This window comes from Tiliqua scincoides, chromosome 2, assembly GCF_035046505.1.
Source record: "Tiliqua scincoides isolate rTilSci1 chromosome 2, rTilSci1.hap2, whole genome shotgun sequence".
Classification (NCBI taxonomy): Eukaryota; Metazoa; Chordata; class Lepidosauria; order Squamata; family Scincidae; genus Tiliqua; species Tiliqua scincoides.
Genome location: NC_089822.1, coordinates 223,538,786 through 223,553,927, shown reverse-complemented (window position 1 = coordinate 223,553,927; position 15,142 = coordinate 223,538,786). Strand labels below are relative to the sequence as shown.

General features: G+C 43.6%; 1 protein-coding gene and 1 pseudogene across 7 annotated transcripts in view; both read right to left on the bottom strand.

Annotated features, from left to right (window-relative positions):
- The window catches only part of PLXNA1 (plexin A1), a 400,969-nt gene that overhangs the window by 27,155 nt on the left and 358,672 nt on the right, over positions 1–15,142 (bottom strand). For all 7 annotated transcript variants that reach the window (XM_066617858.1, XM_066617857.1, XM_066617855.1 and 4 more), the window contains exons 22-23: positions 13,177–13,433; positions 4,976–5,042 (exon numbers count right to left, since the gene is read on the bottom strand). In XM_066617858.1, coding sequence (XP_066473955.1) covers positions 4,976–5,042; positions 13,177–13,433 — 324 coding nt within the window. The remainder of the gene's footprint in view (positions 1–4,975; positions 5,043–13,176; positions 13,434–15,142) is intronic.
- LOC136643391 (U6 spliceosomal RNA) lies at positions 7,773–7,871 on the bottom strand (annotated as a pseudogene).

The window sequence follows — 15,142 nt, the reverse complement described above, 5'->3', positions numbered from 1 at the left end:
TAACCTCCATGTGATTACAAGAAGGAATCTTGGGGATTTTAACAAGGCCTTCAAGAATATCCAGCATGCTGACAGGAGAAAAAAAAAATCTCCAGGAACAGCTTCAGTCAGGGTTGTAAAAAATTTCCTGACTGTGTTACGTGGTCAGCATGGAGAAGGCTGTCTGACTGAAGATTCCAGCTTTGTGAAAAGCACATGGGCATATCTATAGAAAAGTCACAAGACAAAATGTTCTTGAGAGAAGCATCCCACCCTAAAAGATTAAGAGAAGCTGCAGGACACAGAGGCATGTGTAAACGTTGGCATTTGCATGTGAGTGCCTGTAAAGGCCTGAGGCAGCATGAGCCAAACTAGCTAATGCTCACAGTGTCTTATTGATGAGATTTAGCTCATCAGGCACCTAATATTGTGCATTTTTCAATGCTCCTCTTTATCTGTTTTGCTCTCCCATTCCCTGGGATGGCTCATTAGAAGGCTGATGAATGGTGCTTGAGGCCTCAACAAAAGCGCCACTGCCAGGGCCTGCTGATTCCATGATGGCTGCTCAACCCCACCTTTGCCTACAAGAGACACCCAGGTAGAAAGAGAGAAAATGATCCCACTTTTATGTAGATCTGAGCATCAGCAGGCAATTTCCCTCTCAGATGCTTGGCAGGGTTGCTTTGCTTTTTCCCCACTTTGCATGGATTTGGATGTTCCTGAGCATCTGTTACACAGGCTAACAATACTTCCACAGTCCTTCTACTGTCTACTGAGGCGAATCTGAGGGCAAATGGGCAGGTGTACTTTTGCGAGCCAGAGGCATCCTGAGACACCTTCTCCAGGGAAAGGTGGGCACTGCCTTTCTTTCCTTCCTTTGTTCTGGCCCTAAACAGGTCTTGCTGGCCCAAGGACACAGATCCAAGGGGCAGTGAACTGCCAGATCCCTTTCAAGGAGACATTTTCACAAAGATCAGCAGACAGCTGTGCAGATGGAAAATGCAAACACTTTCACCTGCCTGATTTGCATGCACATTTGCTACTACTTGAAAAAAAACAGATGCTTCCCTGCTGGAAAACTGCTTGCTGCAAAGCCTGTTCCGTGCTTCTTGACTACAAGTCATTTCACAAATGCCTGCTGTCCCAATCTCTCTAAAACCAATCAGTGAACTAAGACAGATTGTGTTCGACCTCTTCTCCATAACATAGTACAAGAATTGACAGGTGGGACAATATTCTTCCATCATCTTCCACACTCTTACATTTGAGATCTCACTTCAGAACTGTTTAGCAACTCCCTTCTCCCTATTCATTATACCCAGAGGTCTGCAACACACAGCTTGCAACACACAGCTTGAGCTCCAAAAAGTCCCAAGATTTGTTTGAGGGATTTCTTCCCTAGATCTTCTAGATGTCTGTTTATAGAAGTTGTCTCCCATGACTGGTTACAAACAATGCTCTTTAGCACTGAAGTTATAAGAAAATATGGTGGGTTGGAGGCATGGAGCCATGGAGCCATGAACAACGTGGCCCGAAGTTGCCAAGATGTCATATTTGAGAAAGTCTAAATACCAACTTGAGACATAGAACTAGACTTATTGTACCTCAATAAGAGCAGCATATTGATAAAGAGTACTGGGAAATGCCCCCTAATGCCTGTGCAGAAATAATGCAGCCAATCAACCTCTTTCCTCATACCCTTAGAACAAACTTGACATCTGGCCAGTTTTTGACCAGTCCCCCCTTTATATAAATATAAAAAATGTTGCTGGGTTTGCTGCTACTCCAGGCAAACTGAAAGCCACTAAAAAGACTTCACTACTCTTAGCATCTGCAGCCTTTAGGCAGAACTATCCCATGCCTGACCCTCTATCAAATGAGCTGTGGAGTGACACAATGAGCTAATCCTAGTGACAACTTCCTCTGATCAGTGCTATGAAACTATTGTCCCTAAACTGAAGAGTTCAATTCAGTATATGACTGCAAACAAGCCGTTGTGGTATTGGCCCAGGGCTGATACTGTTCAGGACCTTAAACACAAACAACCCTAGCTGCAGCAGAGATAGAGAGAGAGAAACAGCCCAATCCTACTGTCTACTCAGAAGTAAGTCCCATTGTAGTCAATAGGGTTTTTTCCTGGGTAAGTGTGCACAGAATTGCAGCATGCATGTATTTAGGGGGAAAATAACAGAGATCCTTACCTGTTGCTTTCACTAACTCATCATCATCAGCAATGGTTCTAGCAGAAAAGGGTTTTTTGTTATCTGAGAAACATGGTTCCTTTCCCCTTCTGGTCAAGGGAAGGAGAAAAGTATGAAAGTATGGATCTCCCCAAACTGATGTGAATGTTTTCTTTCCTCAAAACATTCTTCAGGACTAATTTACAGTCAGTGGCTCCCCAAAACTCATCCAGAGCACCCCCCACCCTGTCTTCCCCATGGCAATGGTCAGTCTATGTGTGGTAAACATACCTGCCTCATAAAACCCAAACTGGTCTCTCAATTGGCTTGGTATTAGCAATTAATATAAGCAGAGTCAGATCCCTTACATGGGTCTCACTGATGGGAAATAGATGGCACTACCAAATTTTATTTGGGTCACAAACACTGGCATTGCCAAATTCCAGCAGCACTGAGTCCACCCTTCCTTTATCCGGCTCAGAATGCAATTTGTCTATTTTGGGAGCTCAGTGCATAGGGATATTTTTGAAAGAGACGTTTACAGACGGGCTCCTGGTTCCTCCCACACACAGTTTGAGGCATATTCCAGGCTGCACATTATCACATTCTCAAAAATGTGAGCGACTACGTCTGGTCCCTGTGATTTAGCACTGGACAGACTGCAGGTTACAAGAGTATCTGGATTCTATATTCAAAGACTGTGTTCAGCAGTGCAGGACTTAGGAGGCAGAAGACACCTTTAGTTCAAAGGACCTCTCAGAGAGCCAGGAAAGAGCAAAAGCCCACCATAAAACTCCAGAGCCTTAGGCAGCCTCCACTATAAAAAGTCTGTGTTGGCAGCAAGAACAGATTATGAATGAGTTCTTTGCCTTTCTCCAAGTTTCCAAACTTTCTTCCAATAAACTTTCACGACCGTTTCCTCCTGTACTGTTCTCTCATTTGACCCCTGCCAAATTCCAGGGTAGTACAACAGACATAAACAGAATTAAGCAAAGTGCAGCACAATCCTATCTTGCACTGGAATGGGCAGGCCAGGAGGCTTGCACTGTATCCAGAGTGAGATAGGGCATCAAAGTGGCTCAGCCAGAGGTAAGGGAGCAGCCCCTATGGGTCTCCTTAGACTCGCGCCACCTTCGGAGGTGACACAAGTCTGAGGAGAGCGGAGCGGCTTGCAGCCAATTGGCGCAAGGAAATGGGGGTTGGAATTCAGCATAACAGCCAGATCTCAGACCCACCTGCTTCCCCCAGGGCCACCCTCCGCCTGCCTTCCGCCCACCCTGGAATGCCTCTCCCCCGCCTCCTCCCCGCCCTACCCAGACTCCTGCACTGGCCGAGCTCAGCCGATGCAATTTATCTGGGGAAAGCTGCTGCAGAGGCTGGATGCAGCCTTTGTGCTCCAGCGCACCTCTGTGCGCTGGTGCAACTTCCTCCTGAGGAGACGCAAACATGCTTTATGGCATGTTTGTGACCCTCCTAGGCTGGTGCAAGGGACTTGTACCAGCCTAATGTGAAGTTAGGATTGCACCCTTAAACATGCACAGGACCAACACAAACTACAGTGACAGAATTTACTAAAAAGAATATAAGTTACTGCGGTAGTCATGGGGGGAACACTTTTGATTGAACAGCAGCAAAGCAAGGTTTTTCTTATATCTTTGCAAAGTGATATACGCTCCACAGTATGGATACATTTTATAGATACAGGCCATCCCCAGAGAAGGCAAAAAGCCAAGTGCATGTAAGTGATACCATAAATCACCTCTCATTGGTGATCACTTGCAGTATGCATAGTTTCAGCTTGCTTGGAAAGGATCCAGACTTTCTTTATCTTAATGAGGGATGGCACCCCACAAAAAAACAGCTCTATGCCACCACGACATGCTGAGTAAAAGCCAGGTGCAAAACTGGTGAGGCATCACTTTTGACTGATGAACAAGCATCTCCGTAACTGCCATTAGCCCAGGTTTCCTTCTAGAGTGTGAGGTAAACTACAGACCCTCTGACACATGGACTACTGCAGTGCCAGCAAACTGCAGCTATAATTTCATCAGTGGTGCAGAAGCTCATGGCTCCAGGCTAGGCAGTGCCTGCAGGTTATATTTCCACTGAAAGCACCTGCACCCTGTTCATGCTTACTCATTTTGCTAGACAGACAAGACCAATGGGAGAACTCTAACACATTTTAATGAGATACACAATTCCTGGCTATAAAAGGAAAAATAAAAACACAGTTCCATCATTTTAAAACAACAACGATCCTGAGAGACTATTCCACATCACAGAGTGTGGACTGCCTGTCATTTTGAATTGTTAAGAAATTATTGATGTGATTCCATGATTTATGCTGCTCAAGAATCTTTCAACAGTTCCCTCCTTAGTAAATTCCAAGAATCTCTATCCTTGCATCAGACAAGTTCATCAGGAAGGAGGGATAGTGGTGGGGAGCAACAGGACTGTGTATCAAAGCGGCTCCAACATCCCAAAACATACATGCTCTTTGAGTCTTCCAGATGGTATTAAAGAATCAAGAAATAGAATTCTGCATTTTTGCAGCACGTCCCATCAATGATAGCAAAGGGCTTTACAGGCAAGATTGCTTACCAAACTCTGCAGGAAAAACTATGAGACAGAGCAGAGGCATCAACTCATACAGAGTCCAAATGCAAAAGAAGCCCACCCAAACTCAGGCTCACTGATTCCCATGCAGTGTTCCAGTTGGCAAACTGTCCACCCCCTACAGAGAAACAGTTAATCAGGAATCGCATATCTCTTCCCCAGCACCATCTCATGCTATTGACAAGATGTTCCATACTTACTTTTAAGAACTTGTACAGAAGGAATGTGAACCAGTTTGTCAGCATTTTCTCAGCGACTGACTCCGTCCTGCAGGGAAAGTAGAGAGTAAATGTGATCATAGGAAGACTAGAGTTCTCTTATCTTTTCTCAGTTTTTATGTTTTGTTTTGCTATTTCTCTTTAAAAAGTCAACAAAAACTTTAGAAGACTGAAATTTCAAAGCAAATTAAAAGATGGTCAGCATACTGAGTTGCCATGACAAAATTTAACAACACTCCAGGCAGTGGCCATTCCTACTTTGCCCAACAGAGCTCATTAGAATCTGGTCTCCTGCAGCACACAGCCATATGAAGTTATCCCATGCTCTATTAGCAAACCTCTAGATAGGTTAGTGCAGAGGTCCTGGAGATTATTCCATGGGAGGCTCTTCTATCTCAGGGGAAAATAACTACCACCTTCAACCCTGCTCCCCTTCTCTAATGAGCTCTCCCTCATGGCAGTGCAGGAACCTGCATTTTTACTAAGTACATGGAATTTACAATGCTTCCCTGTAAATTCCCCTCAGTTGATGTTCTTAGCAGGACAGTAGTGGAGGAATGCAAGGAAACTCTGAACAAATTCAAAATTCTTCAGTAAATCAGTGAATATCCCAGTTGGAAAATATTCAGTCATTATGACCATACATAATGTATCATGTATCACCCCTGCTAATTGGGTAAGAGGCACTTTTTCAAGTGGGTGCTCCTTTTTTAGCAGGGGGAGAGTAACTGGCCCACCTCACCCCAGCACTGTCTGTTCTAGTGGCTGTCTGCTGGTATTCATTTGCATCTTTTTAGATTGTGAGCCCTTTTGGGACAGGGAGCCATTTAGTTATTTGGTTTTTCTCTGTGAACCACTTCATGAACTTTTAGTTGAAAAGCGGTATATAAATACTGTTAATAATAATAATAATAATGTTAATGCTGAGACAATAACAAGGCTGCAGTCATTTACAACACTGTACATGATTCTGCGGTATATACGCTGAGCACCACTAAGAGCCTCACAAAGTATACAGACTGGAAACTTTTGCACAAAATGCAACGAAGGGCCAAGGAAAATCATGAAACCGTTCCAGAGCAGAAGCGCATGACATGTATTATACAATAAATATACAATTCACATAAATTCAATTGCATGTGAAAGTCAGTGTGTGATCAATAAACAGCTTCCTCCCCTTCTGTAATATTGTGATAAAGCGGTACAGAGGGTTAAGGAGAGCTCAGATGCTATCAGCATGTGAGCTGACAGGGCCACCTTGGTATCCTACTCTGGTTTCCCAATTAGCATTTCTATGCATCCAGTATGCCACAATTCAACAGATACTTGAATGGACGCAGATCTACTAGGAAAGAGAAGGGTGCAATATTCTCTATATGGGGGGCGGTTAAAAAGAAAAACAAAGTGACCTCATGAGAATAAAACACATCAGCATACATACTAAGTATTTAATACTCAGTAATGGATTTAATTGCAGGTGAACCTTACTGCATTTCCATTACACATGTTTCCATTATATATTCATTGTGTCTCTTTTTGCCTACAATTGAAAACATTGCTATCCAGAAAACAAGAGCACACCAAATGACAGATGCAATGGGATAGCAAGGATACTTCAAGCAGTATCCTTAAATGCTTTTGCTAAGATAATACATATTCCATCAGAAGCTGATATCCTTTAGACCAGAAGAAGTTCAGAACAAGGAACACACACAGCAATACCTGGGTAACATGAAAGAAGAACTGGGAAGAGTACTGGAATAGTTTCTGGATAAAACAGTATTTGATCACCAGAGAACCAAGTAGGCTAATATAGGACATTGGGTTGTAAGGAGAGGGTCTGCATTAACTGACTACAACTAAAACTAGCTCCTACACACAAAGACATCTCTCAGTTACAAACATTAAGATTCACTTTAACACCTTTTCAAAACAACATTTAAAACTATGCACATTTCTTCCTTAAAATGAAAACAACAACAACAAAATATGCAGGTGGCTCTGATTGAAATTCTTTATTTATGCTTTTTTGGCTGCTCCATCTATTAATCATCAGATCAGCTATTTCATATTCAAATGCTCACGAAAGCACAAGAAACACTAATGACCTCAAGAAGGTAACTGCCTACCTACTGCAATAAGCCAGCAAAAAAAGCAAGTGCATGAGAGGCATTATTGGAAATAGCAGAACCAGAACAATCAAAACTGCAACACTCAGTTCTAAAAGTCGCACAGATTCTGAGCTGAGTACCCCGACACAAAGGAAGTACCTGTATCAGGAAGAAAGAGCGAGAAAGGAACAATTTCTTGCTGATTGTTTTGAGAAGACCCAAAGTCTGCTCCAATTGTTGACAAAGCCTGTTCAAATTTAATTCCTGCCAGTTCCACCTTCGGCTTTGTTCTCCTGATTATGTTTTCCTAGAAAACACTCCTCTTTTGCCTCTCTAGTAACAGGGAAACCAGGCTTGCTCATCTTGTGAGCCACCAAGCCAAGTCTGTTGGGCCAACTGACTTCTATATTTCCTGCCTGCCTGGGGCTGTGGGCTGCATATTGTTTGATGGGTCAAAAATTGTGCAGGCTTGGAATATGTTCTAAAAATGATGAACCTATAGCTGCATTACACCGAGTCAGTCCATTTGTTCATCAAAGCCAGCACATTTCAGATTTCAGTCCTGCTAATTTGTGATGTTCTCACGGTGAGTGCTAGGGATTGGATTTAGGATCTTCTGCATACAAAGTATGCTCCACCAATGAGCTGTGGAATAATCCCATGCCCCATTAATATGGAAACATCTCACAAACTTGTGTACTATCCTTGTGGGTGGGCCATGCTAGTCTTCCTACTGTCTTTCCAATTTTAATATATGTATAATATACCAAAGCAAGGACACAATTCTTAAAAAATCATCAGCAAAATGGTAGCAATATGATTCTTTTTAATGAATATTTTTTCACTCCATATCTGCCCTTCATCCTGGTCAAGTACATAAGAACATAAGAACAGCCCCACTGGATCAGGCCATAGGCCCATCTAGTCCAGCTTCCTGTATCTCACAGCGGCCCACCAAATGCCCCAGGGAGCACACCAGATAACAAGAGACCTCATCCTGGTGCCCTCCCTTGCATCTGGCATTCTGACATAACCCATTTCTAAAATCAGGAGGTTGCGCATACACATCATGGCTTGTACCCCATAATGGATTTTTCCTCCAGAAACTTGTCCAATCCCCTTTTAAAGGCGTCTAGGGTAGACGCCAGCACCACATCCTGTTGTAAGGAGTTCCACAGACCGATCACACGCTGAGTAAAGAAATATTTTCTTTTGTCCGTCCTAACCCGCCCAACACTCAATTTTAGTGGATGTCCCCTGGTTCTGGTATTATGTGAGTGTAAAGAGCATCTCCCTATCCACTCTGTCCATCCCCTGCATAATTTTGTATGTCTCAATCATGTCCCCCCTCAGGCGTCTCTTTTCTAGGCTGAAGAGGCCCAAACGCCGTAGCCTTTCCTCATAAGGAAGGTGCCCCAGCCCCGTAATCATCTTAGTCGCTCTCTTTTGCACCTTTTCCATTTCCACTATGTCTTTTTTGAGATGCGGCGACCAGAATTGGACACAATACTCCAGGTGTGGCCTTACCATAGATTTGTACAGCGGCATTATAATATTAGCCGTTTTGTTCTCAATACACTTCCTAATGATCCCAAGCATAGAATTGGACTTCTTCACTGCCGCCACACATTGGGTTGACACTTTCATCGACCTGTCCATCACCACCCCAAGATTTCTCTCCTGATCTGTCACAGACAGCTCAGAACCCATCAGCCTATATCTAAAGTTTTGATTTTTTGCCCCAATGTGCATGACATTACACTTACTGACATTGAAGCGCATCTGCCATTTTGTTGCTCATTCTGCCAGTCTGGAGAGATCCTTCTGGAGCTCCTCACAATCACTTCTGGTCTTCACCACTCGGAAAAGTTTGCTGTCGTCTGCAAACTTAGCCACCTCACTGCTCACCCCTGTCTCCAGGTCATTTATGAAGAGGTTGAAAAGCACCGGTCCCAGGACAGATCCTTGCAGCACACCGCTTTTCACTTCTCTCCACTGTGAAAATTGCCCATTGACACCCACTCTCTGCTTCCTGGACTCCAACCAGTTCTCAATCCATGAGAGGACCTGTCCTCTAATTCTAAGTAAAGACTGACATCCTGTATTTAGCATAACATTGTTAGGTTGGAGATGTTACGGGCATGGAAAAGGAAGCACAGAGAAATAAGTGTGTCTCTTGAATAAAATATGAAGGAAATCTAAACTACACTGCCTAGTTTTATCATACCACATTCTGAGAAGTATTATAGATTCAACTTGGTTTTGGGTGAAATATGGCAGTTTTCAGAATAGATTCTTCTGTATCTCAAGGGGAAGTTGCTCTGTAGTCATGACTGCAACATGATGTTTATCTGCGGTAAGTCCAGATGCCACAGGGGATTACATTTTACAATATATAAATAACAGACTTCACTTAATAGATTGACATTAAGCCAGTTACTCTAGATGTAAAGACATCCTTTGACCTACAAGAAGGGTAACTAAAAAAGCAAGGAGGAGGAATGCCCTAGATTTCGACTGCCTGAGGAGAAAACTAGGAAGAAATATAAAGTCCTAAGACAGAAACAATGGAACAACTGAATAGGAATTAAAAACTGAAGCCAGGTCAGGCCTCAATCACTCTGGACTAGACCTGTCCCTTCCCCAAACCAGCTAGTGCTTCTCTCTGGGGTCCTGCAATCTTGGACCACTTCTTCCCCACGTTCACATTGTTTGCACAATATTTACCATCTAATCTAGACTAAACTACTGCATGGTTTTGCAGGTGTACACCTATGATATGTTTATACCTAACAAAGTAGAGAAGTGGAGCACACACGTTCACTTGTCAGGGATCAAAAATAGGCTGTGGGTCCTTGTTGAATGTGAACTGGGTGGCAAATTCAAGTCTGTCACCAATGAGTACGTGAAATGATCCTGAGATCAAGACGAAGTCCTCCTATACATACCAACCGACTAGCAAATTTTCCCCCTTTGACGTATTTCCCCTGATTCATAGGCCCTAAAAATGCAGTGGTAGAAAAAACTGTGTTTTCACTTAGATCGCTATCTCCACCCAGTTGACAGGCATACTGTACACAGTGTGCATGCTCGTTATGTGTATACCAGTGTTTGCGGTTAACGTGAGGAATAAGGGAGAAATGCACATTTTCAAACAATTTGGTGTACATGAGAGACATGTTGGTCTCACAGCAATATATACAGTATACTATATACAGCAATGACTGTGTATGCTTCCTTCACACAAGTTTAGTAAACGTTTACAGAGTTGCACATTCCCGTCATGGTTTACAGCAGTGGTTCTCAAACTGTTGAGTCACAACCCACCAGGGTAACTGGAAGGGGAGTGGCCAAGTGGCAACAGCAGTGACAGCACTGTAGCAATCGTTGTGGTGTCACAACAAAGGGGTTTACAGAGGTACCTGGGAGGCAGCGCTGGTCATCTGGAGGGTGCAGGAGGGTGTGCGACCCCATCTGCGGGCCTCCTCACTGCTGCAAACAGCTCCTAACCCCGATCGTGACCCACTTCAGTTTGAAATAGCGAAATCTCCTTTAATTTAAACCAATTAGCTCTGTTCTTAACCCTCTGGAGCAACCGAGAACAGATTTGTTCCATCTTCTACATGACAGCCTCGCACATATTTATAGATAGCAGGAGAAGCCTCAGAAGGCAGCCCACTGCAGAATGTTGTGTGAGGCTCCATGAGCCTCTGTGAGTATCCTGGGAAGGAGGGGCGGTATGTTGGGACTTGCCCCAGGTTGTAATGAGGGCAGGTCTGCTACTGAATGAAAAGTTCATTTTGTTCATATTTGCACAGTTTGCCATTTTGTCCTAAAGAATTCAGGATATCTTTGCAAGGACTGGATTGTTGAACAGCAAGAAAGGGGAAGGCAAGATGACAGATACTGTGGTGTTAGTTCAAGGCCTGCTATTCTGCAGCTGGTGTATCCTTCAATGGTGCATTCATTGGCCTCTGATAGGTCTCTTCTATCTAGCAACCGTTAAAAAATGGATGGAACACAGCAGATGCATGGTGAAGCTGGAACGCTGCCCCAGAGTCACACTTTTCTCCTACCTGTGTTGAGATTCCTTGCTGAAAAAAAGTTGCTTTGCATTAAGCCTTCCCAACCAAACCATGAATCAGTCTACTCTTGACAAAATAATTGAAAGACAAAATGGCAAGGGAAGGAAAAGTCCAATACATTAAGCGTGGGGAAAGGGGATGTGTTTTCTTAAGACAATTTAAGGAATGCTGAATCAGAACAATAAATTAAAACATAAGATACAAAGCCTGATTAAGGGGAACAGGAGATGACACCAAGCTGTTCCATATGTGCGATTAAAGATTTTGCCATAAACAACTCTGGGCTTTAGCAAAAGCATCTAGGGGGCCTGTAACAATATGGTGTCAGTAAGATAGACTGCTGATAGCTATGCAAGTACATTGGCAATGACTAGCTGCTACCAACAGCCAAACAAGGATACTGTTGGTAAGATTGGGAAATAATATGGCTGCAGTGAGAAGTGGAACATGCTGGCACTAATCTATATAAAAATCTCAATGATAAGTAGTTTTAATTAACGAAACAGCTTCCATTTCCAGCATTCAGAGATTTTAAACCAATGCCAGCACATACAGAGTGACTGTGCCAGGCTGAAGAACAGGCATGTGATATCTACCGAGTTATGAAACAAACAGCTTTTTCCTAACATCTGTCTGATTCCAAAGCAGAAGCTGTTTGGTCATCACTTGATATCTGACTTAAAAGAGAGACTGCAGAAGAAACCCACTTCTGGACTAAGGGTGCAATCCTAACCCACTTTCCAGCACCAGTATAAGGACAATGCAGCTCTGAGGTAAGGGAACAAACATCCCCTTACTTTAAAGAGGTCTCAGTGATTCCCACCCAACTGCAGGATGCAGCACACATCCCATTGGCACAGCTATGCCAATGTGGGAAAGTTGGTTAGGATTTGGGCCTAAGAGATCTTACAATGTGTGGTCTGTCTTTGAAACCTTAAAGGCTAGGAATAACAACCTCCCTGTGCTGAGATTTTTCTTTAGGTTGCTGAATTTTGCACCAGTAACAATTTCTGTGCTTTCATGGTCTGACCATGGGATCCTGAAAGAGGCAAAAACTTGATTAGCAAATACAGTCCCAGCTACCTTGGGGCTGTCTCCACAATCAAGAGGTTTAGAACTTCTTGGCAGAAAGGAAGTGGTCATCTCCACTCACTAGAGCAGTAGTTCCCAAACTCTCTGGGAGTCTGAGAATCGCTGGCAAGTTTTGACGGAGATGGAGACTGGGATGGGGGATGCCCCAACAGCACTGCAGCAATCACAGCGCTGCAGGCACCCAGGAGCATTTAAACATACCTGGGGGGACTGTGCAGTCTCCCAGAGAGTCCTGGAGACTTGCAGCCCCTTCAGTGAGCCTCCCCTCCACAGCAGTGGGGTCCGATCTGCCATTGGAGCCCCTTCTGGTTTTAGAAGATCCAAGCTCCAGAGCTCCAACTGAAAACCGGAAGTGGGTTCCAATGGCAGAACAGAGCCCACTGCCATGGACAGGAGGCTCAACAAGGGGGCTGCAAGCCTCCAAGACCTTCCAGGAGGCTGCACAGTTCCCTAAGGTATATTAAAATGCTCCTGAGTGCCTGCAGTGCTGCAATCGCTGTGGCACCGTCAGGGCACCCATTTCTGGGAAAGTGCCCCTTTTATGTTTCAATGGTGGGTTGCAACCCACCAGTTTGACCACCAATGTACTAGATCGCATTTGACCACCACTGCTTAAAGCTTCTCCACAGCAAAAAGTAATGATGGTTGTCTCTTTGGTACATGACGCAGGAACAATCTTAGGTATGGAGGAAATATAAAATACTAGCACCCTACAACACCTCTCACAACTTCCAGGTACATGAATTCTCACTCTGAATCCAACAGGAAGCATGAAAAGAGGGAGTGTAAGTCAGGCACAGGTCCTCTCTCCCAACTACAGTGCAACATTGAAAGTTGTCCAAAATGAAACCACAGGTAAGCTTTTCAATTAACAGGTTCTTAGACAAGCACTCACCGCCTCAAGAGCAATTTTGGGTGGTTCTTGCTCTCCAAGTTCTTCTCAATCAGGTCTGACAGAAGCTGCTTGAGCACTCCAGTGGCATACTCCATCTCACCTTGCAGTGCAGTCATAATTAAGGAGGCCACGTTGCCACGGTCCCTCATTGAGAAGCTGCGCTGAGCTTCCAGGGTGCGAATGAAAGTCAGCAGGAAATGCTTCTTGTTTAAGAGCTGACCAAAAAGGGTCAAGGACTTCTCCACATTCGCCTGCACCTGAGGGAGGGAAATCATTAGAGTCAAGCCCAGAGAATGAGGAAGCAGGTGTTTGATGATGTAGCAAGACTAAGACCAGGTACAGTACCATGATGAAACATTTGAGAGAAAGAGCTAACTGACGCTAGAACTTGGTAAAAACAAACCCCAAACAGCCAATTGCTGAGTTAACGTTGCACTCTAGCTGTGACCAAGAATGCACATGCTTCAAAAATAAGTACTGTCTTCATTTATCTTCTCATATAACTACAGAATTGCAGTTTGGAGGAGTTTCTTTCAAACCCTCATCACTCAATGATAATTCAGAGCACAAAACAAAACTGTTGTGTTCTGTTCTGCAGATTACTCAAGTAAAAGGTCTGGACAGCCATTGAGCAGAGTACAAACTCTTCATGGAAGGTTGGAACAAGTCACAACAGGGAAATACAAAGGATGCTTCTAGGGCAATGTGACTGACCCCTATCCCACTTTGCTGGAATAACTGATGATGGAAAACCCTGCTGGGTTCTGTATCTAATGTTGAAGGACATATAGAAACACACATACATTCAATTTTGTCTGATGAACATTTCCATTTGAGTACATGACACTTATCTTTAAGACACAAGAAGATATGTTTCTTTTCTCCTTTGAAAGTAATTAAAAAACTTATTAGATAAGTAATCTGCAAATATACATATATATTATTTGGCCAGTATACACATAAATGCATAATATATATAAAAATCCTATTTTCCATCACATACACCCACAGAGAGACTATTCAATTTTACTAAAAGACAAAATTCAGTTGGACAAGCAAGGTACATTTATTTCCTTTTCTGTGCTCCTGAATAAATTGCCCAAATGCTGGATTTGGCTGCAGACTAATTGCCAGATTCCTCCTGGCTAGATCTGAGTGTGGCAAACAGTCCCCACAGGAAATCCTGATCTTCTGCACTTTTTACATATGGTCCTAAATGTTACCGTCTGTCCCTGAGATTGGTGACAGAATTCAGGACATGCCTCATTCTCTCTCACTGGGTTTTACAGATAAGAAAAGGACATTTCATTCATTCCCACAGATTCTAATCCTGCTGCCACTGCACTATCCTCAAAGTCTGTGGTCGCAGCAGCCCTGCAGCCCCTGCTATCCAAATGGTTCACATGATCTTCTCATCCATTAAGAAGAAAATTATTACTAAATCTGATTTGGCATCAGATCTTGGAGGCTCAAGGTGGGGAATATTTATGTGCAATTATAGGTATGATTCAGCTTAGGTGTTTCAGTGTCCCAAGCTTAGGAAGTACACAAACCAAAATAGGGGAAAGACTTGGGTCCTTCCAGATTACTAGTAAGTCTCTTGAACCACTATGTATACATACATCTATGGTAGCACTGCCCAAACTTACTGGGCCCGTGATGCCCTGCTTCTGCTGGTCACAGAACCTGGAAGTAAGTGCTGATGAGGCAACAACGCACAATGTGATGACATAATTGGCACTTACTTCCAGGTCACACCAGTAAAAATAACCTAAAAATCAGCATAAAACTATGCAGGAAGGGTGGGTAGACCCACACCACATTCCACGCAGCCCTCACTATGCAGAGCAGAGACTCTGTTTCTCAATCTCCTGCACTTGCTTTGACAAGTGATTTGGACAGCGCACAGCCCACGACGCCCCTGAGGACTCATCACAATTCCCCAGGGTGTCACAAAACCCAGTTT